General features: G+C 45.4%; 2 protein-coding genes across 2 annotated transcripts in view; one reads left to right on the top strand and one right to left on the bottom strand.

The window, feature by feature from the left end:
* LOC135821756 (uncharacterized) overlaps positions 1–22,843 on the top strand; it is a 147,161-nt gene that overhangs the window by 94,744 nt on the left and 29,574 nt on the right. Inside the window, exons 19-20 of the mRNA XM_065334754.1 lie at positions 2,436–2,516; positions 2,905–2,991. Of these exons, the coding sequence (XP_065190826.1) occupies positions 2,436–2,516; positions 2,905–2,991 (168 nt within the window). The remainder of the gene's footprint in view (positions 1–2,435; positions 2,517–2,904; positions 2,992–22,843) is intronic.
* LOC135821250 (uncharacterized) lies at positions 16,106–20,206 on the bottom strand. The gene is made up of 6 exons (XM_065334311.1): positions 19,673–20,206; positions 18,879–19,415; positions 18,376–18,678; positions 17,533–18,180; positions 17,230–17,454; positions 16,106–17,081 (listed from the first exon to the last, which is right to left on the bottom strand). The coding sequence occupies exons 1-6, from the start codon at positions 20,204–20,206 to the stop codon at positions 16,293–16,295; spliced, it is 3,036 nt and encodes a 1,011-aa protein (XP_065190383.1). The 3' UTR covers positions 16,106–16,292.

Here is a 22,843-nt window from a genome sequence, read left to right on the forward strand (position 1 = left end):
GGCATGACGTTATGTTGGAATTTCGCCGCGTAGTGGGCCTACAGCAGCCAGACAACCAGTTGCACACCCTTGGGGTTATGGACTTTTGGTAGAAGTGAATTTCCTTACCGATCTGAACACTTCTGCTTCTTTTTACATGTACATTTCACATTCCCATTTCTCTCGCATGTTTGTCACTATTGTAATAATGCATGGTTAGTACTCTTGGTTGGCATATTAAAGTTGCTGTCTCCGAATTGCTTGTTTGAATTTGTTTACTTCAAGTGTTTCCTTTACATTGTATGCAATTCTCAAAGTATACCTTTGGTGTGAACATGGCCTCCCCTGACTGTGTGTAGGCTTTGGAGTTGTTCCGGTTGGCCCTGATTATGCAGGCCTTGTTCTAGTTTCTATTTTGAGTGAAAGTCGACAGAACAAGTATTCCGTTTCATCAAGCTCTTGCTAGGAATAAGAACATGTGCATCACCAAACCTGCTATTTTTGTGCGGTCGAAACGCTCATTCGTCCCCAATGAGTTACAACTTCCTGGTCAATTGTCCAGTCTCTTGCCTCTTGGAGCTGAATGGGAGCCTTGACCCTTGAGGGGTGGGGTATTCCAATAGATGTGGAAAACTCGGCCTCTAGCCGAGTCGCACGCAAACTGTACATGTTTTCCTCTTATACTAGTAAAAGAAATAATTTGATAACCGCAATCAGTAATACAAGCTGGATCGACATTTATGTACACTTTATTCATGCAATGTAAAACTGTGGAGACAATGTGCAATAAAACGATGAACATGTGAAGAAATTGTGTAGAGAAAAAAAATGGAAAGGGATTCAAACAAGTTTTCGTACAACACTCATCAGGAATCTTCGTTGTACTAAAGGACACTGAAATCTAAATTGAACTTGTAATAGAAAATCTAAGTTAGAGAAATAACACTAAGAACAACAGCAGTGAAATTTACAACAACAACAAAGAGCGAAGCGAGGGCGACCTAGAAAACAACCGTTACCTACACAACTTGCGGATCCTGGCTCACAGACTGTGCTTGCTCCGCCGTCGCTGGTGGCTGTGGTGGAGGAGGGTGGTCGTGGTGGCTCATCGGGCCGGCTTGTGTCGCCGCCTTTGCTACTGCCGTCGGTGGTTCCTTCGTCGGTGCACCCGGCGGCTTTGGCTGGGGAGGTGCCGCTTGCGGTCCCGGTCCCACTGCCTCCTCCTGATGCTCCGCCGTTGGCTCTTGCTGCGGTGGAGCTTGCCAGTGACAGACCGCGAGCAACACCGGCAGTGGCGTTACCACTACAATTGCCAACCCCAAAAATCCCACCTTGCGTATCAGCAGCTCCCACACCATCACCAACATTGCAATCTACAGCAACCACAACTAATCCACCATCCAAGCCCACTATTTAAAGACCAAGATGATCAACAGCCAACTACAACAAAAGCTACGCACTCAACGGACAATGGCGTAAGGAGGGACGTGACAGCAGGGTGACGGCCGAGTCCCGTTCAATGGACCAAGTCAGGCGGTATAACAGAGAGAGCGCAGAGGAAGCGGATGATGGGACGGACGGTGAAGGGAGCAGAGAGTCGGAGAGCAACTATTGTAGTGATCGTGAGAGTGCCGGTGAGAATGTTAGTGTTGTGCGTAGGTTTCGTGGTAGCAAGTCTTCAGTGTACAATCATCTGTTGGCTAGTCCTGATTGTTACAATTCGTATTCCGACTCTTCTTTCACTCTATTGTACCGTGGTCGTCATGGTTATGGACTACAGTTAAAAGTTTTTAGAAGCCATCTGTCAGCGTCTGTATAAGCCTTATTTGTGTGTACAGGAAGATAGTATAATTGGGTAGAAATTTTTCAAGTAATGTGTCATGTTTGGTGCAGTCAAGCTTGGCCGTTAATGTTCTAGGTGTGATGTACTGCTGTTATTTGTTATCATTTTGTCCTTCCTTCTTTCTTTCTCTTCTGTGTTCATATTTCAGCTGCAAGTTTAGTGTTGGTACACACATTCGTCATTGCTCTCGCTTCCATTGTTAAAATTCACTTTTGTAAATTTCACTGCTGTTCTTCTTAGTGTTATTTCTCTAACTTAGATTTTCTATAAAAATTCAATTTTGTTTTCAGTGTCCTTTAGTACAACGAAGATTCCTGATGAGTGTTGTACGAAAACTTGTTTGAATCCCTTTCCTTTTTTCTCTCCACAATTTCTTCACATTTTCATCGTTTTATTGCACATTGTCTCCACAGTTTTACATTACATGAATAAAGTGTACACAAATGTCGATCCAGGCTTTTATTGCTGATTGCGGTTATCAAATTGTTGTCTCCTCGTCGTTTGTTCAAAATAAATAATAATAGATTGTTTTTCCCTCTGTCCACTTGTCTGTCCTTCTTGTGTCTGGCTAATCTCTGGCTGTTCTCCCTCTTTCTTGTGATATGCGATGCAGTTGTGTGCACACATCCCTGGGTGAAAAAGAACAAAGTATGCGAATGTAAACCCAGACTAAATGGACCTAACTGCACAGAAGGTAAGGGCTGAAGAAAGCTGCTGTAATATAGTATGTGCCAGCGTGTCAAAGAATGTATGACCCATGGGAACATACATGCCGTTATATTGTATTTGAAGCCAAAGATACACTTCCGAGTTTGTATGCCGGATTGCCCAACGTACTGTGACCTTAAAAGTGGGTGGAATTTTGTCCTATCCACGTGCAATAAATGATACAGTCATATGGGCATCAGTTGGATATACGTGGGAGTGTTGTAATCTGGCTGTTCATGTAGCTATGTACTGGTGGGTACAGTGTCATGATGAGCAAGATACATGTAACAATGTCTCGAGAGTCCCATTTGCTATGTTGTTCTGCCACTATTCGTTTGCTTTTGGAAAATATGTGCATCCAATCACTGCTGCAGCATGCAATTGCCTGAATAATGGTCAGTGTACTGAAGACGGCACCTGCGTCTGTCCGACCGGATTCCGGGGAGACCAATGTCAGGACAGTAAGTGTCTCTGATTGGTTTTGTTTAGCTATATTTTTCTTCACCAGAAGTACAGGCAAAATCTGCCTTCTCACTGGGCGTGTTGCCACAGTTCTCGCAAAATGATGAAGATAGTGATAATGATAAGAAAAAGAGAAAGAGGAAAATGCCATCATGAACAAAGCCCAAAGAGAAGACGGAAACAAATCAATGAGGGTATCTGCAATGTGAAGTGAGTATGTAACACCACACCTGCACACATTCACTAAAAAACACACACACCCACACACACACACATACACACACACACACACACACACACACACACACACACACACACACACACACACACACACACACACACACACACACACACACAAATACACACCGGCACATGCACATGCACAATTACTCTACCCGAGCAGAGCAGTAGTGCTGGACTACAAGTATTGCTTTTCAGCAAACTCACAGTCAAAGCCGTTTTCTATTTTTTTTTAAGAACAATGGCTTTGCCACCTCTCTGTAGATGCTTGGAGCAAAAGGTTCCTTCCTAAGGGCATGCAGACTCCATTGTAGGAACTTCATATTCCACACAGTTAGTATCATAAAGTAATGCTAAAATGATGTGACGTTATTGGACTCATTTACCCACTGTTTACAGAAAAATGGGATTAATTTATCCCAGTGCGTTTGTCTCCCCAGCATTTGATCATAGTGGTCCAGAATTCCAGAAAGAGAATTGATATGTACTCTCCGTAGTGTCGTGTATTACCGCCGAGCGTATTCCTGTGGAAGCCAATTTCAGGGCTAGGCTTCTATTCAGTATTCACATCAAGCTTCTATTCAAACCAGGTATTTATATGTTGGACTCAGTAGAGCGTCCAGCCCCTATATGATGTCCAACCCCTATATAGAGTCCATTGGTCCAAAATCCACTGTACAGAGTCCAAAATCCACCGTACAGAGTCCAAACTTGGAATCAACTGTGAGCTCAAAGTTTAGATGGACATCACTCCCTGTATAGAGTCCAGCCAATTGGCTTCACCCCTATATAGAGTCCATTTGTCCAAAATCAACTGTATGGAGTCCAAACTTTGAAATCAACTACATGTATAAGGAGTCTTTATGTGGACAACACTCCCTGTATAAAGTCCAGCCAACTAGGCATCCCCTATCCAAAGTTCGAAATTAGACATAGGATCTGCTGTAAGCAGTGAATATTAACCAGAAAACGCCTCTCCCTTTAATCCTTTACATCATTCACTTCTCAAGATAAAAAATAAGTATTGAGGCGCCCCTGTAGCCACTTCATTACATGAAAAACCCTACAAACACCATCCTCAAATCAAGTGGTCTCTTCGCAGACGCTGCAAATTACAATATCTCAATCATGTAGTGTTGCCAAATATTGTGCACGCACACACACACACACATGCACACACACACACACACACCGCCAAGAAAATACCTAGAAACAACCAAGAATCGAAAGAGAATAATGGAGAGCCAAGGATTAATTATTTGTTTTCAAATTATTGTGCGCGCGCGCGCACGCACACACACACACACACAAACTTATACAACGCCAAGAAAACACCAAGAAAAGAGTAGAGACACAATACAAGTAGGAATGGACGAGCGGGTTCTGGGCCAGGGGGCGCCCGGGTCCCAAAAAATGGGGTATTATTGAAAAATGGGGTACTAATAGTACCCCATTTTTGCGGTGAAAATTATTTTTGGCCCGGTTTTTTTGCGGATAAAAATATGTGCCAGGGGGTGCCCCTACCTCAAAAAAAAAAGGGGGTATTATTGAAAATATGTATTGGGGTGTTATGCTCTACCCTAAACAATAAGGTAATATGGTGTCATGATTATGTAAGTATAAAAGGTGTGTTCTTGAATGATGATCCAGTCAGTTTCAAGTTGTTGTGGTGCAGTGAAAATGGATTCTGAATTTGAGATCCTGTATGCTTATGTTCGTTCAAAGAAGCAATGTGCGCTGGAGGAAAAGAAGAAGAAGAAGAAGAAGAAGGAGATAGAGGAAAGTGAAGAAGTGTGTTATCATCGTGAAGAACAAGTTGAGCATGCTGGTCATAGAGTTTGTTCTCAGTGTGGATTGGTAATGGCTGACATTTACATGCCCGAGGTAAAGTGGAGAGAGCGTTGTACTAGCATAAAGACCTACACGGATTCCGATCGCATTCAAGGTGTGAATCGTCATCTTGTACATTTTCTCAACAAGATCGACTTCACTTTACCGCATGCACAGTTTCACCCTGTTCAAGAGGCACTGCAAGCAATGAAGAAGTCCAGCAGCTATAAAAGCATGAACTATGCAATAGCATTATCGTGTATACTTCATGAGGATCATGATGCAGTGCGCACACTGCGTTCTTCTTTACCGCGCAGTAATGTATCATGGTTGAGAAGCAGCCGCATTACACAACCTCTTCCATCATGTTTTCCACTGATGTTTCTTCTACATCTCATGGAACACATCAAGGGTCCTCTGTCCGCTAGACAGCTGAACACTCTGAAAGTTAATTTGTCCTTGATGTCACCTGCAGACCTGTCCATGATGCATCTTCTAATAGATGCCTATTGTTGGCATGACTACAGTCTGGATTATTTAGTAGATCACGTGACCTCTCTCCCACCTGATCTTGCCAACATACTCTATCAATTTACCAAGACTGCAGTACGTCATCGATGTTAGCAATGCGTTGGAGATTTACACTCTCGGGAACCTGTTCTGAGACATGGTCGAGACACGTTCAGTCATGACCGAGACATGTTCCGACAGGTCAAGTGCAAGTCGTGCTGTGATTGGTTAAATCTTATCATCTGCTCACCGTGTCCTCTGATTGGTTGATTCTTGAACAATTTCACCGTGTTCTCCAAGGTCGTCACCTCCCATAGGATGTTATTTCAAACTCGGCGGCGGTCAAAAGGGTATATATGTGCAAGCACAGTCCTCCATTCACTCACAACTGCCTTTGTTGTTTCGTTGCTCAAGCCTTCTCTCTCTCTCTCTCTCCCTCTGGATCTCACTGGATCTCTCGTGACTGATATCATGATGGCCACTGATGCTGTTGTTGCTGGTGAAGATGTTGTGGACTGTTTGGGTATTGACCCGTTCGCTATCAAGACGATAAAGAAACCCGGTCTCTACAAGCGACGTGCTAGCCGTAATCCGAATCTGGAGCCTCTGCCTAAGATCAAGATGCCATCTCCTCGTCCTACCATACTACCAGGTGTCGCCACCATTATTACGGATGGGGCAGCAGAGTGTGTTCAAGCAATGTACAGCAAGACCGCCCACGACTATCATGTTGCTCCTGGCACCGATTTCTACTATACGCGCGGTGATTTACCGGGCATGCTTGTCAATGGCACGGTATGTGAAGGACGCTTTGGTCAACTTAAGCTGTACGTCCAGGCTTCACAAGACGATCTCATTCAATTCTTCCTGAAGACCTCAACACCTTTGAGACGTGCCGTGAGATCTCCACATATCAACAGGATACGGAGTAACATCTTCCCTGCAATGTACCAAGGGAAGAGTGTGACTGCTTTGTATCTCAAGCCAACCAAGGGTGTGCCCAACTTCCCGATGAACGAAGAGTGTCAGCTCTATCTGCATCCTTCCACTATATCTTTCAACAGGGAGAAGTGCGAATTCAAGGCATGGCTTTCGGCAATCCCCCTGATGTTTGTAGACTCACGGCTTTGTGAAAGGGATCACGACACCGTGCAAGACCTTCCCGAGGCTGAATTGACTCGACTGGTGATTGCATTCCTCAAGAAGTGGAGCACTGCTGACAACGTGACTGCTGACATTGCGTTTGACACAACGGTGGCGGCGGCAGCGTCTCTCCCTGACACCCTACCGGACAATTCACTGGACTTGAATCTGCTAAATGCTTAGTCTATCTTACCACATTGATTGATCAGAAAGACTTTATATCCTAACCCTTTTTTTTTTTTTTTTTTTTTTTTTTTTTTTTTTCATGCTCTCTCACTCTCTCTCTCTCTCTCTCTCTCTCTCTCTCTCTCTCTTGCTAACATATCATCGCTTCATTAGATTACCACTAGCACACATGAGTATCATAATGATTTATTTGAGAAAGAAAATATTTCCTATCATAATTAGAACAGTGTGTGTGTGTGTGTGTGTGTGTGTGTGTGTGAAGATGGCGTACTGGGCTACGCATTTCCATAGGAGTGATGGGGAGGAGACTTCCCTCAAGCACATGCAAAGCATGCGGAATGATATTACCGAAATACAATCAGTTGTGGGGAACGATGACACCGAAAACACCTTGGTTCATGATGTGGAGAAACTGAAAGAGGTGAAAGCCGATGAGAGCAAAGTGGAAGATGTGGAAAACAGATCTACGCGCTACACAGATCAAGCCATAGCAGCTGATGAGCTGCACGTGAAAACAGATGGATCCGTGTCCATGGATGCTAACCTCAACATGAACGAGCATTCCATCTGTAATTTGGCGTACGATGATAGTTCTTTGACATGTGCTGTCCCTGCCGGTTGGGTCAAGAATGAAATCCAACAAGCATCATCGAGATTGCAAACTGGTATGGACACTGTGCGCAAGATGAAAGGACCTCGTGGTGATCGGGGATTGGGATGGCTTAGCGGAGGTGGCATGCCACTGAACTCTGTAGGGAGAAATGGTGACTTCTATCTCGATGCAACCACGCTCATCGTGTACAAGAAATTCAGCTCGAAATGGAAGGCGTTTGGTCGGCTTCATGGATCAAGAGGTGAAGCTGGTCCACGTGGAGAACGTGGATTGACCGGTCCTGAAGGTGAGACTGGACCTAGAGGAGCTGATGGGCAAGGCGGTGAACGCGGTCAAAAAGGTGATCAAGGAATACCTGGTCCAGAAGGTCCCAGAGGTGAAGTTGGACCACGTGGAGAACGTGGATTGGTCGGGCCTGAAGGTGAGATTGGACCTAGAGGAGAAGATGGGCAAGACGGCCCACAAGGTGAACGTGGTGTGCAAGGTGATCAAGGAACCACAGGTCCCATGGGTCCCCAAGGAACCATCGGTCCAACCGGTCCTCCAGGAAACAGAGGTCCCGTGGGTCTCCAAGGAATCATCGGCCCCATAGGTCCTCAAGGAACCAGAGGCCCCATGGGTCCGCAATCAAATCAGAACCTATCCGATCCGTTTCATCTACTACCTCTCATTCGGAGAAACGCCTACCTCTACATATACTCTCATCCTAGCAGATTTGAATCCGTCACCAGGGTGAGCAGAAACAGATACAGAGGGATAAATCTCGTTGACATGAAGGACAAGAGAATCAACGTGAACAGCATCGACATGTTCCGAGACGATCACTTCTACCTCAACATTACACAACCCAGCGAAGTTTCCATTAGAGAACGATTCGTCAATCTGTTTCACGACAACATGTCTTTTGCAATGTTCCAAGTAATTCAAGTGGACGCACCTGACCCTAGAAACATGGCATTGAAGGCATTCGATATCGATACTGTCGGAAATTTCAGCTTGGATAGTTTGTACGTGTTGTTCACTGCCACCCACATAAGTGGCAACTACTTCACGCGTCCCGGCCATTCATCATTCAACATACCCGTTTCGTCTGTAGTCAGCCAATTATCGGCGGCTTTGGATAAACCTGTGTCGAGTATGACGGATCTCTTGGGTACAAAGTGTGTCATAAGTTACGCTCGGAATTCAGAAGGCCTATTCACTCTATACGTAAACTCCATTTTGATACATTCCAACTTAGACACTGTCCCATTTTCCAGGACCAATGGAATCGAAGATTGCAATTATAGTATTGGTGGTACTCAATTCTTCAACGGCACTTCATCAAAGTTGTTCTGTCATTTGCACTTTGCAGAGAGTTTATCTTCTCACACAATCCAGCGCATCCACACAGAACTCATGGCACACTACGATATATGAAAGTGCTACTTTGATTGTACATAATATATAGCACACATGCTACACTACATTCTTGAGATGAAAATGAAAAATAAAACCTATCTATAGTGAGTGTCATCACAACACCAGAATGTCTGTGATATTGACAGTGGCGAACAACACGTCGGGCGTGAGCAGGGGATTGCACAAACCGAACTTTACTCTAAATGTGAAGGAGCTCGATACGCGTGATAAAGTCCTGCATGTTGAATCGGCTCAGTTTGAAGTACACTTTGAGAACATAGACGAGGCAACGAACAAACTCTATGTGGTACATGGTGTAGAAGAAGAAGAAGAAGAGGATAGACTTTCCATCAAGACGGGAACATACAGCGATGTAGACGATTTGGTGTCTATTATCAATGCCACTCTGAAACGAGCAGGACACGGAGACATTGTGTTTTCCTACTCTCGTCACACCAGCCGCATAAGTGTCTCGGTACCCAGGAATAAACGGTGCTTGTTGAAGAAGGACTCACCCGCATTGGTGCTGGGTGTGGGCACTATTCTCAAGCCATACACGATCGAGGGATCTCACACGTTCCCGTTCGCTGTGGATCTGACGAAAGGCAGAAGACTTGTCCTGCTCTACACCGACCTCATTGGACCTGCTGTGGAGTACGAAGACAATACTGATTCGAGGGTGCTGAAGACTTTTCTTATTCAAACCCTCAACGGTTTGAATAACTACGTGTTCGGGAAAGAAGACAAACGACTGCTGCTTCCACACGAAAACGTGACTAGCATTTCGTTCTGGTTGAAATTCAACACCGGTGAACACATTACTTTCGGATATCCCGTCTACCTTGATCTTCGGATCACCAACACGACTTAGATGGATCTTCCAGATGTTCGTGTCCGTCACGTGCGTGACATGGTGGAGGATATAGCAAAACGAAAGAAATTGGAGAGCGAAAAGGTGCGTTGCCGGGAGAAGTACGTGATTTACAACACTGCAATCTTGTCCTTTCTCATACTCATTCAAACCATTCTCAACATTCTTCAAGGGAGTGGTGCCGTATCTGGAGAACATCGCATTCGAATCATCGCCATCAGTAGCACGATTATCGGCGTGATCATGGCATGCATTGGTAAACACGTTCTCGACACCAAACGTCAACTTATCACGTGTATCGAACAACTGCAGCAGATGGAGAGAGCTGAAGACTCGTTCATGTTGGAATTGGGCATTACTCTTGAAGATGGGAAGCTCACTAACGAGGAGCATCAACGATTGATATCGATGATGAACGACTTTCGCAAGACACTGGATATTGGATCTTTGAAAAAAATTCACCCCTATTATAATGTGACTCACAAGAATGGCACAGGAGATATACTCACCACAAGCTCCGGAGTCCTTCACGGGACTCCTGACCAACACGAAGATCGTTCAGAAGAACATCCTCGACAGGACGGAGAAGAAACTCTCGTTGCTTGAGGGTAGACGCGGAGTACGACTCTTTTCCACAGCAGATCGATCACCACCATCCCTGAACAATGAACTAGACATCTCGTCGCCGAATTTCATTGCTCTGGGGGAGAGCTATTTCATCGTGAAAATGCGCTATAGTGTCAAAAACAATCTCAATAACCAGCCTGGAGACTACACGCGATGGGTGTGCACCACGTCACCAGCCTTTTCGTGGTTCAAGAACATTCGAGTGGAGATCAACGGAACAGAGGTCACGCAATCGAGTAAAGTTGCCGACATGCAAATGGTTCAGCATATCCTCAGTCTAATGGAAAGCAGCAGCGAACGCCTTCAGTACGTGGACTCGGATCTCTACGGTCTACAGAAACTGGATCCGCAAAGAGCATTGAGAGGTGTGGATTTAACACCCTATCAACTTGGTGTGAAGCGTAAGCATGGCTATGCCTTCGAAACAAACGCTGCAAACGCTAATGCAGCACAAGCACCGGATTTCGTCGATGATTTCACACTCAGGCGTGCACCCACCGTCGAGCTTGTCACCAACGAAGGCTTCTCCAACACGGTTCAGGAAAATGCACTTCGTGCAGCTGTTGGACGGTTTCAGTACAAGCTGAGACCCTTCCTACCGTTTTTCAATCAGGACGATGCTTGGTTACCCCCGGGTACACAGGTGAAGCTTCGCTTTGATCTGCCACAATCCGAGCTTTCCAGATACATCATGCTTAGCGATCAAGGCGGTGGTGCCAACAGTGCTCTGAGCGTCGGTGATATTGAGATCGATCTACTCCAATTGGACTTTGTGTACACTACCTATCGCATGGAACCCAATCTCACCGATCGTGTACGCCTTCCCAAACAACTCTATTTCCACACGTGGTGCCCTCGTCTCATACAAAAGAGCATTTCAGATGATGCTGGTACACTGGAACTGCTTCACAATGCGGACATTCCACGCAGGATGATCCTGTTCTTCACAGATTTGACTCATGGTACACAGCCAGCATTGGCTGGAGGCCAAGCATCGCATTCTTCGAACAGACTGGCCATGATTCATGCAAATCTCAGTCAACTTCGTGTCACTGTCAACGACCAGACGCTCTTTGACAACCCGCTCAAGTTCCAGTGGGATGTGAGTCGTAATACTGAAGGGCAATACTTCTACGATTACAACAAATCCTCCTACCTGCGTGGCTACAATCTGGTTCAAGACTTTTTCGGCAAGACGTATGGAACGCAAATCCCCATCACCGCTGCAGATTACTGCAATCACTACTTTATGGTGCCTATCAACTTGAATCTGGATCGGACCACAGACAATCCAAGATCGAGAGGAAATCTGTCCATCGACTATCAATTTAGCGACGTGACAAACGCCCCCGTGAGGAGACCTAGCGAAAATGGTGCCTCAATCAAAGTCAACCTTCTCTGCATGGACAAGTACTTGTACACCATGAGCAAAGATGAAGGTATCAAAGCCGAAGTTGTATGAATTAATTCCGACCTAGTAGTAAAAGGGCATCATGGAAGGTGGTGACCTGGAGACCAGACATCGTGTCTACGGTGGTGATTTGAAAACATCGAGTCGACAACACGGTGGATTCTTCTGGAAAAAGAGCTTCTGGAAAAACCTAATCGGTGCTGGACCGGATGAGATGGAAAAACAGATGGCGGAACCCACGACAAAACAAGATGCAATGCAACGCGGTGGACTTGGACCCCTGGCTGCCATGGCAGGAATGACACTTCTTCCCATGCTTTTGGGGAGAGGAGAGTCCGGAGACATTGTGGAAACGCAAATGAAAACAGCTTACAACCCTGCCATGCACCGAGGAGGTCTAGCCATTCCACCAGGATTAGCCGCCAAGGCCATACCACTCCTGACGAACCTGGCTGCTCCCTTGGCCATGGGTACCATGGCATCACTGGGTGACAACGTAATGGATAAAATATTCGGCAGAGGAGTAAGGAAGGGAAGCTCAGCAGGTGCCATGAAGCGCACTAAAAGTCGTCGTCGTCGGCATGCACCGAAGAAGATTCGGCAACGAGCATCTCGAAAAACCAAGAAACCAGCTCGTCAAGTTCGCTCCAAAGGCCGCAGGGCACGAGGAATAAAGAAACAAGGAAGGGCCTTGTTCAAAAAACTAGGACATCGTGCCCTCGACGAAGCTTCATCGTTCCTGTCTGCACCTCGTAGATCCCTAACCCGTCCTGAAACTCCATTTGCTCAAAAAATTCGACAGAACATTAACAGTGCAGGACCGTCTTCTATGAGTTCCGCTCACATCGGTCCATCCTACAACATCTGATCATGGACTTTATCTCGCTCCTTGGACAGGAAATCGGGAGGAAGAAAAAGACTAGTCCCGTAAGGAACGACGATGTTCCGACCACGACCACTGCTCGACACGGGCTGCACATTCCTGGTCTTCAGTTCGAGTCTAAGGATTGGTTCACGGAAATCATTCCTGCTCTGAAATCCTGGGGTCAAAACGTATTGTTTCTGGGACAGAGCAACATGGGTAAATCCTACTTTCTCATCAAGCTCCTGAAACGTGTGCAACCTGAGCGTATAGTTGTCATCTCCAACACGCCGGCCGATCAGTATCGTTTCCCAAGCCTCAAATCCTTCAAGCATTACAGCACCATGCCCGAGTGTATCGAAGACATGGATCTCCAGCCTAACACCTATGTGATCATTGATGACATCAGAGTGATGGGTTTGAAGCACGGCAGCCAAAGAGAGTGTCTCTACAAGTTCTTCACCATGTACAGTCATCATCATAAGTTGAACGTGTTCTTTCTCTCTCAGAGCTTTGATAACATTAAGGACATGAAGATCAATGCAAACTTTATGTATCTATTTCGCTTCACTGATAAAAGCAATATCAAGCGTTATCTCAATACTCTGTTTGGTGGTCTGTGCACGAAGTCATCCATTATCTTTAGATTGTATGAGAAGTTATTGGCGGTGTGTCGCAGACCTATCCTAACCATTGATTGCTCTTCTAATCAGTACTACACGTATTGCGAAGACACTGCATTAAAGGTGACTTTTGAATAAAAACCTCGTTGATGTGCGTGTTTAGCCGAAAAGTTAGCCGAAAAGTTAGCCGAAAAGTTAGCCGAAAAGTTAGCCGAAAAGTTAGCCGAAAAGTTAGCCGAAACATTGAAAAAAAATTCCAATAATGAATAAGAATGGAGCATCTTACGGTGAAATTCTCAAATGGGCTACCGAGCAGTATACAGAGGGTGGGGTCCAGAAAGGGATCCTTCTCGATACCCAAGCGTAAAAGGTTGCAAACCTTGCAGTTTATGTCGAAACATCCTCAACACATCCTCAAGAAGAGAGTAAATTCGTGGGAAGTTCTCGGTATACCACCACTCATGCGGCAAAAAGGAGGTAATAACTACAATACCTACTTGAAAAGCGTCAAGAAAGTTCTTTCCCAAGTGCCAGATCACAGTTTGAGCACCTCCACCCTGTTGGAACTGCAAGCTGATCCGCGAGTAAAGCGTCTATATGACACCCACTTCAAAAACAATCCCGATCACATCAGTTACCCGTCTGTGAGAAATGTGATTGCATCCAACATACTCAACTATGATTCCACTACCGATCAAGTTCGCGATTCCGTTGCAGATGTCAGGAAGAAGAGAAAGGCACCTTTAACATCAGTGCCTTTCAATCTATTACAAGACCACGAATTTGACCGATGGATCCTACAAATCCTGGACAGTTTCCTCCGACATACAAATATACCGGCAACCTTTTTGAAGAGCAACTATTTCACAAGCCGATCACAACTGCTGCAACTCTACGATGAAGATCGACTGAGGTTCAGGAGTCGGGTGGAAGCGGCTGCGGATGCCCTGAAGACGCAGACGATGAACGACTACACTACTCTGGTCAACGAGACGAATCGCATCTACATGTCCAGGTACCCGTTTGCAACCATAGCGGGTGCGGTGGGAATCCACAAACATGTCGATGGATTCCTTCGATCAGAACGAAAGATTCATGAACTAGCCACCCTAGTGCTAGCTGTACCGGGATCGCAGCTCAAGTTTCAAGATCTCAATGATATGACTTCTACGTATGGTAGAACAACTGAAGCAAAATTGATCCATCCCGAGCATTTCATGATCAGAGCACAAAAGGTGATGGTGGACGATGCATCATTCATTCAAGAGGTTCTGAAGGATAAAAGCAGGATCACTCGTATCATCAAGGATATCCTGAGTGGACGTTCAATGTGATCACGTGCGCGAAAATTTTCAGGCTATGAACAAGAATGGACTACCCTCTCAGCAGTGCCGACATCAAAGGAAGATTGAATGGTGTCGGAGGGTTCGTGGGGTGTACAAGTTACGATCTCTTACCACCCTTGAACAATGGAGACTTTTGTATCGTCAACACCGACAACGTTCTACCGGTGTACGATGCACCGGAAGGTGGACATCATTGGTTGACCGTGTGTCGCGAGCAAAACGTGATCCTGGTTTTTGACAGTTTCGGACGCAGTCTATACACTATGGAGCAAGATTACACTGAACCTGCACTGTGCGATTTCTTTAAAGAAGCCTATGTAGACTGTAAGATCATCACCAACACCCAAGCCGTTCAAGACAGAAGCACAGCAGTATGTGGATGGTATGCCATATTGATGGGAAAGCTATTTTCCAAATATGGTCTGGATGAAGCACTTCGAATTTTCCGAAGAGTCTTCGATGAGGATGAAAAGCTGGAAAACGATCAACTGGTTCTCAGTTTAGGTGCCTTGCGAGGTGGTGGAGCCTTGTGGGATACGAAAGTGCAAAAAGCACTTCATGATGGAAGACAGAAGAAGAAGTCGCAGTCCACACCATTCCACACGCAACTGGCTAACGAATTGCACAAACCCAGACGAGTGCATTTCAAAAGACGCAAGGTGAAGAGCAGGTCTGTGGATCACATCTGGAGTGCCGATCTAGTGGATATGCAACGGTTTGCCCGAAGCAACAAGAACTACAAATTCCTGCTGACCGTCATCGATCTGTACAGTCGCTATGCCTGGGCAGTACCCCTGAAAACCAAAACTGGCTCTGCTGTCAGGGATGCATTCGACCTGATCCTGAAAACATCGAACAGGGTACCACAAAAACTATGGGTAGACGAAGGCAAGGAGTTCTACAATGCAACAATGAAGCAATGGGTCAAGGATCACAACATCATCATGTACAGCACCCACAACGAAGGAAAAGCCGTGGTGGTGGAACGCTTCAATAGAACACTGAAAGGCAGAATGTGGCGCCATTTCACGGAGAAAGCTACGACACAGTATCTTGACGTCCTTCCTCAGCTTATGGTCAAGTACAACAGCTCGAAACATCGCAGTATCGGCATGAGTCCCACGAAAGCTTCTCTTGATGGAAAACCAAAAGATGCAGACGTACACTCGAAGCAATCACCAGCTAAATTCAAAGTGGGTGATGATGTGCGTTTGGCTGTGGCTAAACGTCATTTCGAGAAAGGGTACACGCCCAACTGGACAGAGGAAGTGTTCGTGGTAAACGATGTCCTACCCACTGTACCTCACACCTATCGTGTTCAAGACCTGATGGGAGAAGTCATTCAAGGACAGTTCTATGGAGCTGAGCTACAACATGCCAGACACACAGGATTGAGATTCGATAAGGTGTTGAAATACAACAAGAACAGTCGGCTCGTCAAATGGAAGGGTTATCAAGACGAAAAATTCCATACCTGGTTAACAAAGAAGGATGTGAATGATCTCAAAAAGTATTAGCATTTCATATGTACAATGTAGCTCATGCTTTGGATTAACGTGAATATTATGAATCGCATAGTATTTACAATGTATTTCATGAGAAGATATGACATATGCTCTAGTATGTGTGGAAATCCCTCAGTGCTTTGGAATATCCTTGTGTCCGAATGCCAGGGTGTTGATACCATCCTCCAGAATGTAACGCTTACTGTCGAATCCACAGAGGGCAATCTTGTGTAGCTCCTCTCCGTGAATGCAATGTCGTCGACTTCGAAGAACATTCATTGTTCTCTTCAGCTGAGACTCCTCGACGAGACATGTTCGATAATCATCGACGGTTATGGTGTTTTTCAACACGCTTCTCTGCACACCTTTGGCACGCTTGCCATTGTCGTCGTTGTCTTCACAGCGGTATGCGTACATCTTGCTCCGCAAACCAATGAACTCCTTGATGGGTTTGCCACCTAGTTCGTCCTTGAACTTCCCTACCACCTTCTTGTTGACCGTGCTGTACAGGTGGTGGGATGGTGAATAGTTGGATGTGTCATAGGCTGTTATGTTGTTTGACATATCGGTGTACAGATCATCCGTTTGAATATGTACGATCAGACTATCAGTATCAGTGTAGAGCAAACGTACATTTTGTCCATAGCGGGGTAGGAGAACTTCATAGTAAAAGGAATACATCAAGTGCTTCGACAGATCGAGGATGGCTGTACCCACATAAATGGGTTTATTGAGAGTCACCTTTGTCTTGGCAAACTCGATTGCTATCAGATCGTTCTCAAAGGCTACACTGCGGATGTACGAAGGTTTGTTGATGCTTTTCTGGAGACGTGGTTTTTCATCCTGTTCACGAATGAGCTTGATGTTTACTCTGTTTCGAACGTTTTCCATGGTCTTGCCATATACAGCATTGTTCATCAACTACGATAAACAGGCATACAAAGAAAAGACAAGAAAAACAACAATAAGAAAACTGTTATCTTCAGGTCATTCACACTTCCAGTACATACTAGATCCCACACTATCGCTAAATACACACACACACACACACATGATGTGGAGTACCCACCTTATAGAAGTCTTTCTCGAAATCAGAAGTTGATAGCTTTCTCAGGTCAGTATTAGTGTCGATGTATGGCTTCATCCATGGGTGTTGTGTGAAGGAGAGCACACGATGCACATCTGTAATCTCCACACCCAAGGACACATACTGCTGCAAGTTTCTGTAGTGCAGAACATAGTGCTCTTTCGGTAGTAGATTTGGTACCAGTTTCTTCGCTTCCAAACCGGTCACCTACAAGAGTACAGTATAGATATACACAAACCTTAGAAGATTAATACAAGCATATCCACCAGATAGACCATGACTTACCATTAGTTTCTCTGCCATGTGGGTCTGATATGGAGAAAGCATATCTCGTGTCACCTTCATCTTCTCAGGAGCCAACGGATAGTCATTCATCATGTCATGCACACCATCTGGAATCCTTAAATCGCACTCCACCATGTATCCCGTCGAAGAGTCCATTGGATGATCGAGTACCGTCTCCAGAAGATCATCCGTCACTGCTTCAAAGCAGAAGTCCGACACGGGCAAGGGTTGAGACATGGCCCATCCATATAGATTGTTCGCATCTAAATATTGGATGAAGCTTGACGGCTCGTCTGGATTGTACTCCGATAGATATCTGTTGTTGGCGGTGGCGTGTCTAGCGGACACCATGCTTATGCCACCTCTTTTGCCATGCTCAATGAAGTTGAACATGTCAATGTCGGAAATGAGATGAAGGGACACCTTCGTCATTTTCAGCAGCGAATCCCAGGCAAATCCCGGTAAGGTGAGGTAATTAGCGGGATCCAATCCATAGGTTGCGTGAGCAGTTCTTCTGAAGTTTTCGAAAACGTCAGCCAACAGCAGCACATCAGTCTCCAGGTAGAGGTCGTGATAGTCTCCTAGATCTTCACAGTCAAACACAGTCCATACTGTTTGCGCATAGGCATAGTCTTCATCACTGATACCCTAGGGAATAGAAAATGTACACCAAAAAGAAAAACAAATCAACGAACTTATTTTAGTAGTTCGCCCACACAATCAATTATTTAGTATGAAGCTGTAGGAAGCGTTCAAACACATCTTGGCTTATTTTAGTACTTCGAAGTAAGATGGTGAAAAAAGAAAGAGAGAAAGATCTACTATATCTATCACACTACTTACCGTGTTCGTTAGCGTTGAGTGGAATGCATCCTTGGGTGGTAGACGCGTTTCTTCGAATTGGTCGTACGACCCCATATATTCATACGGGTAGACACCCTTTCGTGTCAACAGTTTGCGTTCATCCTCGTCTGGAAATCGTGCGGATAGAAGGGCGAATGCATCTGGTGGTGTGGCCGAAACCAACCGGTCTAGGGAGGTGTTCAAGAATGCCAGGCTGTCGATGAACTGGAACTGTCTCCATCCGAATGTGACATATTTTTCACTGTTGATGGGAATCACTTTGATAGCACCGAGACGCTTGGTCTGAGAAGAAAGAAAAAGAGGAGACACAGTTTTAAGGTGCAGCTGTAAAGATGAATATCAATCATATAAACGTGAATATGAGTACCAACATAGTAATGATCTTCCTTCTTAGAAAAACATCATGATCCACGCACACGCACACACACACACACACACACACACACACACACACACACACACACCACGCATATGTAACGTACCCGTTCTTGTCCTTTCTCGTTCACATACGTAATCTCATCAGTGGACGTTCTCCCAATGGCAGATATGATGTGATGAGAATCGTATCCCTTCAAGTTATGAAAGATCACAGGAATCTTGATCTTGAACGGCTCAATCCGCATGTTCAGGTTACAATGGTTGTGTGCTGCACCACGGTAAGCACCGGTGATGTGACAGTGGTCACGTACACGATCGCTACCCAACGCTTCACCACAGATCCAACAGGAGACTACCGTTTCAAATTCACGTTGCTGACTTTCTGAAATGATCATTTGACCAGCATTACATGCTAGAAGCTCATCACGGATAGTCTCCTCCTCTTGCTCAAGTGACAGCAGAAAACAGAACATAGAATCTTCTCCACGGTAGAAGAAACGGTTCGTGACGACGCCATCAGATCGTACTACAATGTACGAACAGGAACAGGCTACATGCTTGTTCTTTTGGAATGTCGAATGACCGATTTTCTTGTCAGCGGACAGAGGTTCTATGAAGGCCTCACAATCGGCATAGATCACCTGCATTTGAGAGAGAGAGAGAGAGAGAGAGAAGTAGGAATAGCAGCAGGGACAACATCGAGTAAAACAGCGGAAAAGACAGATAGAGAATTAGGAATAGCTGCAGAGACAACACCGAGTAAAACAGCAGAAAGGTGAACAATCAGAGTCAAGAAACATGTGCAGGAAAGAAAAGAAAAGAAAAAAAAAAAAAAAAAAAAAAAAAAAAAAAAAAAACAGACCACAGTGTGTTCACCTTGATTAAATGTTCTACTTACAAATGGGGCTTGAAGCTGCTTGTTCACATTCCTGAACATCACTCTATCGCCAGCCTTTGGCATCTTCACCGTGGCTTCAGGATGTTCACTGCAGTACATCATATGATTATTCAATGCCTTCTCCGTGACGTGTGTTGAGAGACATCTGAAGCAGACGAAATGTGCTCGACGTGCTCCAGTAGCAACAAGACGACTGAATGATTTTATCCACACCCAGTGCTGCACCTCCACGTCATTGCGTTCGTCTTGGATGAGCAATACATTGATGGCGGACTGCGGATGCTGAGAAATTCTTAACGGATATATGACTTTCTCTTCATATCCGAAGACGTTGATGTAAAGACCGTCGTTCAGTCTTTCGATGACTGGTATGTCTTCCAGTTTTGCTGGAAACTCGATGCCGCTCACATCCACAGTATCCGCATGTTCTGCGTACGACGATTGACGACATGGATGAGACTTGTCTGCCGAAAATTTAGCAGCCAGTATTGACCATCTAAAGTACGGATGACATAAGACATGGACAGACGTCATACAGTTCAATCCATACACCGTATCACCACACTGAAACCCCACTGCTATACTTACAGTAAACACTTGTTGTCAGTGTTCTGCACGTTAACAATGGCCTTCTTCGACTTCAACTCCGGTGGCAAGGGGATGTACGAACTTCCTCCAAGTACACAGTAGCGTGACATTTCGATGTGTAAACAGGAAATCCGTTCAACTACCCAACCTGATCCATGACGAACGAAATCATCAAGACGAGCGTTGATCTGAGCAATCATCCTACTGAGAAGGTCCTTCAGCTCCATGGTGTTGAGCACCAGCGTTGTACTCGATCGGAAGAAGAATGTGTTGGAAACCATTTGTCCTGTAGCAGGATTCAGCTTCTGCATCACCACCTGAACTACCAAAGAACACTTGTACTGACCCCATTGCTCAATATTCTCTTCAAGAAGCAGCTCCAGCGACGGTAGAACATGAGAGAAAAACTTTAGTACATCTGCAAACTCTTGATCAGGACAATAACTAAAGAATTGCAACAGATCAGATGATCTCACTACATCAAAAGACTGACGAGGTTTCTTCCGAATGGGTTCCATCCTGAGCAGGGGTGGTGGCGGACAACCACACAATGGCTTGACAAGGTACCGAGGATCTATTTTTATAGGGTTTTCGTAATAGTTGAATTCGGAATAACTGGTTGTTTTTCAATTAACCAATCCACTCATCTCCCGCTGGAAACAATTAACCACTTACCGCACTTCCCGCTGAAAACATGTGACCAATTAGCGCACTTCCCGCTGAAATCACATTCATCCTTTTATCGCGCATTGACCCATGTTCCACACTTCACAGTGAAATCAGTGCTGCAATGATGTACTGTGACGTCAATGCATGGATGCATGATCTGTGCATCTGAGGTCAAGATGAATCCGGTATTCCAGCAGCTAAAAGTTCGAGAAAGAATTGTTGTATGTCGAAAAGAATTATACGAGAGGAAAGCTAGAAAAATTCTACACCTCATGGACCTTTCGATTACGGACATAGATGGAAAACTAATTGACTTATGTCAATGGAAAGATTCCAAACCCGAACCAAAAAAGACACGACATGTCGCGAGCAACGTTTTGGTTTTTGGCGCGCACCGTGTTCACCGTGTTCTCCAAGGTCGTCACCTTCCCGGAGGCGGGACCCGGCGGGACGGGACTTGGCGGGACCTATAAAACCTGATATAATTTCATTTTTGGTTCACAATTCATTTTTGAGTCCATTGGATGATCGAGTACCGTCTCCAGAATTTCTCTCTCTACCAGATCAAAGATGTCGGCCTGGTCAACATCCGAACCGTATGTAGAGAAGTTTTATTTATTTTCTTGTAGTAATAAAGATGAATTAACCGTTCGGTTACTCACCGATCTGGGTACAGCTTACGAGCTAAGACCCATGCTTCTTCACCCGGATCGGACGGACTTGACTCCCATGGAGATTGCACAGTATCTGTGCAGGGTGTCGACGCGCGTTCTCGTGAGCGGTGAGAAACACCAGCGTCTACCGAAGATCGTTGTTGATGGTGTAGAGGATTATGGATCATCATCATGGAGAGATACGGGCAGACTGCTCCGCTGCTGGGACGACGGACGAAGATCGATGTACAACGTGATGAAGGTTGCAGGTGTTCTGGATATTGTCGAAGAGACGTTTGCAAATGGAGAGCAGATCGAAGCTCAGGAACTCATCCGTGTCATCAAGGATCTCAACGATCGCAAGGTCTTTCGAAAAGACGGGGATTCACAAGCGTCGACGAAATCTGTCCGCCTCTCAGTGATGTCGACGAGGATAACCCGTGTTGTTGCGCGTGTCGGCACGATCGACATCGACGATGAAGGATATCCTAAGAAGATGCCGGAAGTCTCGTGTGATTATGTAGTAAGCCGGAAGCGTAAGGCCGATGATGACCTGGATGAACCAATTGTGACGATTCAGGCTTCGAATACAGCTCCAATCATCGAAGTTTCCAGGAAGCGCTCCTGGGTAGTACCTTCTCAAGATATCTTTGATTGCTAGACTCTCTCTCTCTCTCTCTCTCTCTCTCTCTCTCTCTCTCTTCCTACCAGGCGTGAGCCCATCCCCTGGGTGAACAAAATGGGTGCTATCTTCTCTCTCTCTCTCTCTCTCTCTCTCTCTCTCTCTCTCTCTCTCTCTCTCTCTCTCTTCCTACCAGGCGTGAGCCATCCCCTGGGTGAACAAAATGGGTGCTATCTTCTCTCTCTCTCTCTCTCTCTCTCTCTCTCTCTCTCTCTCTCTCTCTCTCTCTCTCTCTCTTCCTACCAGGCGTGAGCCATCCCCTGGGTGAACAAAATGGGTGCTATCTTCTCTCTCTCTCTCTCTCTCTCTCTCTCTCGCTCTCTCTCTTCCTACCAGGCGTGAGCCATCCCCTGGGTGAACAAAATGGGTGCTATCTTCTCTCTCTCTCTCTCTCTCTCTCTCTCTCTCTCTCTCTCTCTCTCTCTCTCTCTCTCTCTTTCATTGTATCTCTTTGCTCGTAGAGAGCAAGCTGTTATCTTATTATCGTCATGTGTCAACCGTGAGGCATATTGTTAATACAAGTATTTTAAACATCTGACTCTCCCATGTTTGTGAACACGAGCTACTTGTGAGAAATAC

This window comes from Sycon ciliatum, chromosome 7, assembly GCF_964019385.1.
Source record: "Sycon ciliatum chromosome 7, ocSycCili1.1, whole genome shotgun sequence".
NCBI classification, from domain to species: Eukaryota; Metazoa; Porifera; class Calcarea; order Leucosolenida; family Sycettidae; genus Sycon; species Sycon ciliatum.